Raw genomic sequence first — 10,978 nt, 5'->3', positions numbered from 1 at the left:
TCCACGGGTTCTGTCTGATATATTTAATTGTAAAAAACTAGAGACTGAACTATCATAAAAATTATTTAGAATTTTAAATGTCTCAATCATATCGCCTCTATATTTTCTGTACTTAAGAGTAGGTAAATTTGTTTTTATTTTTTATTTTTTTTGTATTATTGTGTTACAATTGCTTTAAAGTACCAAGCCCCATGTGCCTCCCCCATTGGATCCGCGCCCGTTTATTATTGTATTTAAATGATTTTAGTAAAATTCTAAAGCTATGGCAAGAGATATTTTTTTAAATATAGCTATACTGTAGACATCTCACTCACAAGAATTACTGCAGAGTTCACACTCTAAACATTGTTGTCTAAACAAAATTCAAATATGAAACATGTCATTGAGTAAGCATAGAACATGTTTAATACTAAAATTTATAATAGCAGAGGAAGTAATTATTATATCCAAAGTAGTGATAACATAATGTTTGGGAAATAGTATCAACATGGAATGTATCCACAGTACTAATGCAAATTGTTGCTTCATGATTTATTATCTCATCTTGTTTAGTCTCTCTGTTCCAGCCGCAATTCTAAGATGACGTGAGTACAGTATTTAGTCTCTCTCTTCCAGCAGCAATACCAGATTGAGTAATGACTCTGTATCTTAGCATCATCATGGACTATTTTTATACCTCCATGGCATCATAGACTATTTGCACAGCACTGTACATGCTTTTGTTACACAAGTAATTGAAAGTGCTTTATTGTACATGCATCTTCTGTGATAAGAATATCTCTCAGGTTTTGTGGGGTTTTTAACAAGAAAAATTAGTTTCAAAAATTAGACTCAACATTTTCACAATTGAACCAGATTCCAAGAACAGGCTAAGTTTCAAGCATCATGATTCATTTCCTATTTTGATTTTGTTTAAAATATTCGAAAATAATAATTCAGATTCTGAATTCCAGATAAAATATAAATTATACCATGTTTATACTTGCTACCACATTAAATACAACGGATCTCCATTGAATTTAAAGAACTATAGCTGCTTTTACAAACGGAACTATGAGCTTTTATACCAAGTTGGGAACTCTTTCTTGGATTTTCCTAGGGAAATGTAGACATTATTATGTGAATATTACTGTGAAAAATTGAAAAAAAACACTTGTACTATACAAATCTATGAAATAAGGTTTTCAACACTTAAATCATTAATACATTATAATAGTACATACTGTGGGTATATTTAAAGGAATTGTAGTAAAATAAAATAATACCTTTAGAAAATACCCAAAGTATATACAGTTATATTAACATAGCAATGAAACGTTTGTATCGGAGTGAAAAGTTTGTATCTGAAAAGTTCATTCTTACTTCTGCTACATAATAGTACTGTTGCCCCGGTAAAATATAATGCTGAATATTACATCATCTTATACTGTTAAATAACTCTTTAATCAACCTCTAAAATAACACATTAAACATGAATATCAATACCTACAATAATGTGATAATATTCAAGATGTCTTTATTGTCTATAATAATTAGGGTGGAAAATTAGGCTATGGTGAAGTACCTATTGATTGAACATTATGTTCAATGTAGTAACAACATGCTAATAATAATAATAATAAAAGTAATTATAATCATAATAATAATATTTATAGATATACTGTTTGTATTAAAATTTAATTCAAACATTGGATTGTTCATTAAAACATGTAAAAGTCATCAACTTCTAACATCTGTAAATTTATCCTAGCAGATATAAGGTATACAGCTATTGAAAACGTAAAAGGAAAAAAAACCTTGGAAAATAAAAATAAAAATGTGGATTGCTCATTTTAACGACTGTATCAAAGAGTAGAACTGTAAGTGGTCCGACTCTCAGGGTTTCGTTGGAATGCCATCGTATTTTCAAAAAGTACTAGCTTGAATTCTATTATTAGGGCATCCCCTATCGCATGGTAGTACAGTACTTTTTTTTTAGCGTCTCATTACGTGCATAAATAATCAGGGTTTTCGGATCTCTTACAATTCTATACTCTTTGAATATATATATAGTGCTTTAACATCTGCTATTAATGTAGCCAGGAAACTACTGTTCTTGATATAATTTTCATTTGAAATATCGTTTATTAAAATATACAAGAAAAGCAATTCTACTCGTTTTTACACTTTCAACTTTATGTTAGACTTAGCTGGCAGTGTATGTTTTTGGAAAGAAATTTAGTAACTTAATTAAAATCTTGAATTTTATTGTACCATTAGCTCAAAGCAAACAGTGTATCTTTAATTATTTAATTAATAAACAAGTATAAACATTGTGTAGTTGGTCATTATAATTATAATCATAAGACCATAGACCTTATTAATAGGTCCATGATAAGACTGTAAATAACGTTTTAAGAGTTAGCTAACTAAATATGATATGGTAAAAGATAAATAAATATAGACTACACTGAATACCAATATAAGCATACCTCTGTACATATATAAATACTACAATTAATATTTAAACAAACCAATTACAGTACTATAAACATCAATGACAACATTTAAAATCTGCAGTTTATTCTCGAAAGGCAGTAGCAGCAGTATAGCAACAACAATAACAACATTGATTAAAAACATCACTATATTTACAAGTTACAGATTAAATAGTCAAAATTCAATTTTGAATATTTTTTCTTAAAAGTTTGGTTAACTAATTGAGATACACTAGGCATGTTTAGGCGAGGTGGAAATGAAGGCTAGAATTAAGGTTGTCTTGCAAGAAGTAAACTACTCCAAGATTACCTCTTCTGAACATACTTAGTGATGATTTAAAATTTGGTCCTCGTATAAATGACTTTCATGTATTTCTACAAATGTTCCATTCTTCAGCATTGTTATTTGTTCTTAAAATCTGGACTGCCTTCTGCAAAAATGGGACTGTGAAAGCCTCATATTTTTATGTTTTTGCATTTAATGAATGAATATTGTCTTTTCAATTTAAAGACCAAAGCTGCTAATGACCAGGAAAAACTTGGTCCCAATAGCGGTGTTTAATTGGAGGGAGATCTGTACACTGATTCAACTTACGTTTAAGTACAAGTCTCCCTCTAATTAAAGACCACCTTCAATCTTCAATTAACCACCTCTCTAATTAAAGACCACCTTTCTGCAGTGCAAACTGAATACTTGTCTTTTATCAAAAATAAAAAAATTTCCAAATTAAAGACCAAAGCTCCTATTGACCGGGAAATTCCTAGTCCCAGTAGTATTGTTTAATTTGAGTGAGACCTCTACTTTGTTCTGTATGTAAGCTTATAGAAATAGCAATTTATTGAACCAAAATTCATCCTTTGATTGTATTTTAACACTATTTTAATTTGTTCACAAGTCAGCTCACACCTATCCAAGGATAGCTTTAAATCTCTCCACTCATAATTATCCACAGTGAATGCTCCATAACAGCAACTTTGGTGCACAAAAAAACAGTAATATTATTTTAATGAATTACGTAAATATGCTTTGGGCCTTTACATGTGTGGAAGCCAACACGATACACTTTATCTTTGGTGTTCGCAAGTGAATGGGGTGGCAGGGCAAAGAACGAGTACAATTTTACCTCTTCCAATTGTTGTACTACACAACAAGATTTAACATTATCAAAACCTAGATTTCAAAATTCTTCACCATATATATTTTTACTTCATTTTCAGTTTTCTTTTTTGTTTTTGTTTCTGCATAGTTGGATTTTTATGACAATTATTCACATCCAGAATCAATAAATTGGTTAAATTTAATAGGAGCAAAAGACTCCATTTCAGTTGGTATATTACCGTAATCAAATGTGATTATTCCAAAATTTTGCCATATAAAATTTCTTTCTTGATGTTTACTTTCTAAAATAATGCATTGATTTATTTTTTTATATGATGAAGTGACCAGCATTTCAACATCATTGATGCTTAACCGTTTCTATCTGGAATGATAAAACCTCCCTTTTAACATTCGGGAGTATGAAATTGCTACGTAAAACGATAAGCAGAAATTGCACAGACACAGTAACTCCTCAATCAGTTCCCTTCATCCACCCATCTGCGTGTTCAGGCCAAATGCTCCGATAAATACATTAATTATTAAGATGACAAAGATAAGAGCAGTAGCCCAGTTGTTCAGTTTATCAAGACGGCGTTGGTGATACATGTTGTTGAGGTTGTCACGGCCAAGAAGCAGGAGAATAACGCCGACAGCAATTTGTAAGATAAACGAGAGGATCAACATGGTCATGACAAAGCCATAAAAGTGATATGAAGGGCCTTGTATGATCAAGACTTTGAATTGTGATGCATTGGCAAGGAGTAAAGCGACGTCCAACAAACCTTCTGCAATCGTTTTCTTGGTAGAGTAGGCATTGTAATCAATCGGGCGTGGCTGGGGATTCTGCAAGAACAAGACAATAAAGTGACAGTGAAAGGTTTGGTGTCAATGGTCAATGGTCATCCATGTATTTCTGAAGTGCCTTCCACATAGCTGTCTCAAAGCACTTTTTAGCCACTAAGAAACTACAGTAAATTTGCCAATCTTGTTTAAAACAATTCTTTATTTTCTTTGTAAATTAATGTACTTTATGAATTATGAAGTGGCTATAGCTTGGTGGTTAAGTGCTCAACTTCTAATTATGTTTCTGGGTTCAAATCATGCATTATTCCAAGATTTGTTCTCACAACTAACAACTCACCAAATAATGCGCATATTCAGACAATTACTGTTTTTACAGAGCATTAAAAATTCCTGTAAATGTGGCAAAGGGGGGTTGAAAGACAATGAAATATATTCTGTGAAATATGTTAAAATAAAATATTTAAAAAATACCTCTGAAAAGCCAAGAAAAGAACGAGCTTCCACAAGTCTTTCATACAACACCATGGCTTATGGTTTTAGATACTGCGGAACATTTCCACAAATTCCTCAATGCCTCTCTCTCCCTCTCTAGGCAACATCCAAGATAACTCAAGTTCAAACACACACTAATCGACTGATTAATCAGAAATATTTAAATTCCAAACCACGGCAAATAGAATTAACTGCAGACAATGCAAGTGATTAAGTTGAAACGAAGCAAACATAACAAGAAAACAACGGATGCAAAAGTAACGCCGACCTTAATGAGATCCTATTTACTACAGCCTGATTGGTTCGCAAATCTGATAACAAAAAAGCTTTATTAATAATCAGACAGCTTAAAGACCAAAAGATTCATTAACAAAAGCACATTATTGGTGGTCTGATAATCTTTTAGCGCCCTGCTCTAACTTCTGTACAAAACAACTTTAGCAAAACCAGAATTTTACTGCTGGCACGTATCCCACACAAGGGAAATTAAGCAAATTTCACCTGAAGGTGCTTCATTATTTGCCATTTCATGTCATAAGTTGATGTCAAAATACTTTACTATTCAACCTCAGTGCACTAAAGAAACTTTATTGCATTGTCATTCTATATCACTACTCAGTACATTACCATTATAATCATCACCATCATCATTATCACCATCATTATCATTAACATTAAAATTACCATTAACTTTATCATTAATATTAACTTTATCCTAATAATTTGATTAAATTCATTTGTGTATCTCACCAGCATTTCACATTTCTTTTTAAATTTATTTTATTATTTTTGCCACTTTACGACTTCTTGTCAGTCAGTCAGCTATGTATAGAATATCACGAGATTTTGATGGATATTGGCGCATTAAAAATTCAAATATTCTTATAAGTATCTATATTGTTCATAATATTTACATTTAACATTGTAAAATATTTAAATATATTATATCAGAATGTATAAGGTTGGTATAAAAAATGCAATGTTCTCAGGATGATGGATTTTCTATAAAAATCTGAATTATCATTTAATTTACTAATGTCCGCTCATGTCAGATTTTCAGTTCTTATAAAACAAAATCAACAAACCGGGAGTTGTCACTGTAGACCCAAGAATTATCGGCCCAAAATCTTGAAAATCCAGGGTCCACTTTGATTTCTGCAGAAATACATATAGGCTATTTTTTTTTTAACTAAGAAGGAACCCAAAATACTAAAAGGACACTTTGATACTTAAGCTTTTATTTATCAGCATGCTGTAGAAAGGTTGTATAGTTGCAGCTATATTCAGTGCAGCACAGTGGCAGCTCCAGAAATTTGCAGACAGCTGGGGTCTAACAAGGTCGACTGGGGTCCAAACTAAGTGGGCCTAACACAGCTTTGAACAGGGCCCTGTAATAAAATCTGTAGGGGGATTTCTGGCCACCAAAACTAACCAGGTACCCATTTAACTTCTGAGTGGAGGAGCAATGCAGATTAAGTGCCTTGCCCAAGGACACAATTAAGTAACTGGCCTCAGATTTGAACCCCTAAGCTATTAATTGGATACCAAGAGCCGTACTGCTGTGCCACCTGTCTGAATGAGTAATAAAATAAAAATTAGAATTTCTTTTGGAAAAAAGAGGCTTATCAGCTTTTTGAGATAAATTCAATGTTATGCTGGTAACAACATTTTTTCTACTAGATTCTGGTCTACACAGGCCAATACAGTAAGTACTAGAATATGCAGCTATTCATCAGCAAAATTAGTAAATCACAGAATATTTTGTCTAAAAGGGCTGTGAATTAAATAAATAAGAAAATTAAGGCAGCCGCCAACAAATGGAACTAGCAGTAGGAAACAAATTTTGTTTTACTTTGCCTGTTTATAGAAAATTACATTTAAAAGCTCCAATTAAAAACGACTCCCATTGTGATCAACTCTGAGTGAGAAAACAAGCCGACAGATGGTCTGCAATCTAAGCCTCGTCTTACAATTTCTTATTAAGAAAACCTGAGAATGTAAGTTGACAGCGGTTGTAGTAAGGCATCGAGTAATGCTGCATTCTCCTTTACCCTCTACTAGAAATTTCTACCGGTATAAGAACCAATACTTTACCTCCATGCAGGCCTCGAAGATGTTTGATAGTGACCTATGTAAATGAAGTGACATTACATCCTGTGCACTCTGCTTTTTGAACACGGGTGTTTTTCCCGAATGGAATAGCAATGCCTGTATATGTCTTCCTTTCAATAATGGGCATTGTGTGGATCTTGTCAGGTAGATCCAGCCGCATTGATTAAAAGCATTAGGCCATAATATAATTCGTGCATGCTCAAACAATACTATTAATAATTTTGTTATCAAAATAGACCATACCATTTTTTTTAAAGGGTATCCGTAATATAGATGATGGTATCTGCATGATATTAATGATTTCTCATCATGAATGTCGTTCTCATATGATTCTGGAAAGTTCTTTGTCTCTCAGCATAATTATCTTCGAACACAATTAAACATCATTAGCCCAGAATAAACACTGACAGTTTGAATAACAGGAAGCCAGAGAAATGAAAATGGATTGAAGCCTAGTAATAATACTTCTATGATAGTAAAAAATGTAATAAATGATATAACGATGCAAATATGGCAATAAGCCTAAAAGCAGCACGTATGTTCCTAACGAAATATAAGTAAATATAGACATTAATACGATAAAAAAAATCATACATCATACACAGTTGACGTATTATAGGAACATAATTTTATTAGGCACGAATATCTCGTCCTGTCCCCAGGACTTTCTCAACGTTGATATAAAATCTGTATTCTATTTTAATATATCATAGATCAGGAACAAAAAGTCATTTTTCAATTTTTTACAGATGTTAAATCTTATAATTTCTCAAGGAAATTTAAAGGTAGCTGTATTATTGAAGTACCTGCATTCAACATTAACAACTATGATTCATTTTTTGTATTTTAAGTCGGGCTGCATCGTACGACGCTGTCTGAGTTGGTCTTAACTGACAACCCTCCATCCAAGATAGATTTTATTTATTTATTATAAATTTGGCATTTACAGAAAACATTTAACACATCCTTGTACAAAAATTAAAAAATGCAAAACAATTTATTGTATTATCTTATAATATGTCATATTTTTGTTAATGATAATAATATTGTTCATTGTATAATGCATAATTATATGCATGTTATATATTTAAAATATTTATTTTTTAGAAGGACCAGCCATTGAAAGTTTGCTTGTATTTCTCCCTTTTCCACCAATTTGAAAATTTTGTGTTATTTGTAAGGAAAACAAAAAGATGTGGAATAAAGATTGATTGATTGATTGATGATGCTTTTTATGGAAAATAAATACATTTGATATTTAATTTGACTGCTTTCTTCTTCATTTAATTGTCTTTTTTTTGTTGATTGCTAAATTTGAAATCATTTATGTACAGCATCATGTTTTATAAGCAGCCTGTCAATGATTTATCGTTGTTATTGAAATAAATGATATATACTTGACTCATTGTCCATTAATGAAATGTTAATAGCATGGAAGCTACTCTATAAGTAGACATATTTCATATTACAATTATGGTCATTTCAGCTATTAATCAGGTGCAACTTTGAAAACTGTGACTATATTCTTATAAGATTTTCCATTAAAAAAGTAATTACTATATTAATAAAATTGATTATTCATATTTATAGTAAAATGTGTATTAATATTACATATAATTAGCCCACAAAAATGATTTAAAATTTAAATAAATGAAAAAAAAGTCAGATGTTTAAATCACCGCTAACGAGTAAATAAAAAAAATTTATATAAAATAACCTACCCCTGATATTGGTGTTGCTGGAACTGTAGTGACATCATCCTGAGGAGACATATCTAATACTTCTAGTTTTCTTTGCGGTTTCCTAACGCTACCTTGGTTAGCTATCACAGAGAACGACCTCTTCTTCTCTTTTACTGGTGAATCGGAAGTTTCAGAATACCGGCTTCTGCTGATGTTACATGGTGTGGAAGGACCGTGACGTTGAATAAGGGGTGAGTTCTCTGGACCGTGGACCTCTACTTCATCATCTCGAGGATTTACCAGAGGATGTAATTCTCCAAGTTCAAAACGTCTTCGAATATCTAATGTGGCTCTTCCAGACTGATCATCAGGAAGTTCGATTAGAGGACTGCCGTGACTGCTTCCATGCCCTTCACTACCTTCCATGTTAAAAGGATCTGGATGAGATTCCGAACAAATTTTAAAAAGAGTAAACTCTTCTTTTTATTTAAACTGATATTTACTAAGAGTTAACTTTCAAGCAAATTTCCTTGAAAACCTAGTTACTCCATATGCTGCTCTACTGAATAAGCATTCCTCATATCAAATTGGAAGGTCAATAATTTTTTCACAAGGAATAACCAACGATGCATTTAAAAATAGATCTGGTTGCTTTCTAAAAACTGAAGTATCGTTTCTTTGCGATCCACTGTAAACAGACAATTTCACAGTAGGCCTATTCCTGTTACTGTCTCCTTGCGAGCCCTTGCTACAAACACAGTAGCTCCACAGTGTGAAATCCAATAACACCGAATCAATTTCCACCTCTATGCTCTCGTAAAGCTTGACACATATCTCCACTCTATAATTAACACTTGTGTTTAGCAGAAGCTTAGGAATCTGTTTGCTGCCCTCTGGAGTTTTGAATTTGAAGTTAAATACGCATAAGATATATTCAAATTAGTCTGGCCTGTTGAGCGTTGAGTGGAAGAACAATGCTTGTTGGAACAATTCATTTGTGCTAGATTATTAGAGTGAACAGCTGCCACAGTTAACAAATTGTTTTTACACTTTTGAACACAAGAATACTAAAATGCACTGCATTCAAGTACAGTAAGAAAACCATTATGCCAAAAAATTAAGCATATACTGTACACAATATTTCATCCATGCATGCATTCGGATCCATCGCACACACACCCCACAACAAAACATTAAAATAAAGGCAATTGTTTAAAAAAATTAACAAAGTTTCAATTCTGAGTGCTTTCATTGATCTGGCATCCTCTATTGCCCTTATGCCAGAAAAAATGACGTTCTATATATCGTCCATGGTGCAGATGGAATATAATTCTAGGTCGTAATATTGTTATCTACTAAAAATATCATCACTCTGAAAATTTAAAGTTTAACTCCTGTTTTTACATTTTATTGCTTGTATAATTTTTACTTCACAGTTAACTGTATATTCAAAAGAAGTTTACATTGATTTTCTAATTACTTTTGTAAATTGAAGATTTTAAGGTAAACTTCTGTTTTATTTTGACTTTGCATGTAATGTTAAAATGAAGTTTCTACTTTGAAATTTTCATCTTACTTTATGTACGTTGTACTTAAATTCTGAAACGAAAATTTCTTGTTTTACAATAATTAACATTTATTAATTGGGTATTTTGTTACTTTTACCTAACTGAACTACTTTGGAAACCAGTACATTGTATCGAAAGTGTATTTCAGAATAAAGAAAGAATAAATAATATGTAAATAATTTTATTATGATCTGGCGTCCTCTATTGGACTCATGCCAGAAAGGATGACATATTATAACATCCATGGTGTGGATGTATTACTTGAATTCTAGGAACATCAATTCCAAGAAAATATTTAAACTTTAACCTCTAAAATCTTACATGAAATAAAATAAATTATAAAATTTAATATTTTATTTTTTTTGGAGTAATTTTGAGAAATATGCCCTGGATTTGGAGATAGTTGCACAGTCATGCCTATCAAAAATTGCAGAAATGAGTGATTGAATAATGAATGAATGAATAAAGAAATACATGAATGAACAATCAAATGAACAAGTGAGCAAACAACTGACTGTATCACAGAAAACATGCATTCATAAGAGAGATAGAAATAAATGAATAAATAAACAAAGAAACAAGCAAACAAATGAGAAGGTGAGCAAGCGAGCAAACGACTAAATGAACCAACCAACTTATTAATATAAATAAAAGAACGAACGAACAAATCAGGCTTAAGTGTGACTCTGTAATAGTTTCATTGGGTCAGATGTATCTAGATTGATTATAAATATCATTAATCAA

The 10,978-nt window shown here is 31.7% G+C and overlaps 1 protein-coding gene across 2 annotated transcripts; it reads right to left on the bottom strand.

The window, feature by feature from the left end:
• Positions 1–382: 382 nt before the first annotated feature.
• On the bottom strand, positions 383–9,732 carry LOC117108572. Of its 2 annotated transcripts, none has more exons than XM_033250630.1 (2): positions 8,706–9,732; positions 383–4,419 (listed from the first exon to the last, which is right to left on the bottom strand). In XM_033250630.1, exons 1-2 carry the CDS (start codon positions 9,090–9,092, stop codon positions 4,063–4,065), a joined length of 744 nt encoding a protein of 247 aa, XP_033106521.1. In that variant the 5' UTR covers positions 9,093–9,732; the 3' UTR covers positions 383–4,062. The 2 variants fall into 2 exon arrangements, 1 of the variants encoding a protein (XP_033106521.1); XR_004445384.1 differs by lacking the exon at positions 8,706–9,732 and adding an exon at positions 6,967–7,501 and having other exon boundaries at positions 4,286–4,419.
• Positions 9,733–10,978: the final 1,246 nt, after the last annotated feature.

The sequence above is a fragment of the Anneissia japonica genome, unplaced genomic scaffold (genome assembly GCF_011630105.1).
Source record: "Anneissia japonica isolate Jap-2015-1 unplaced genomic scaffold, ASM1163010v1 scaffold287727_len1644234_cov201, whole genome shotgun sequence".
In the NCBI taxonomy this organism is placed as follows: domain Eukaryota; kingdom Metazoa; phylum Echinodermata; class Crinoidea; order Comatulida; family Comatulidae; genus Anneissia; species Anneissia japonica.
Note: the sequence above shows the minus strand (reverse complement) of the source record. Positions and strands in the feature narration are given on the sequence as shown.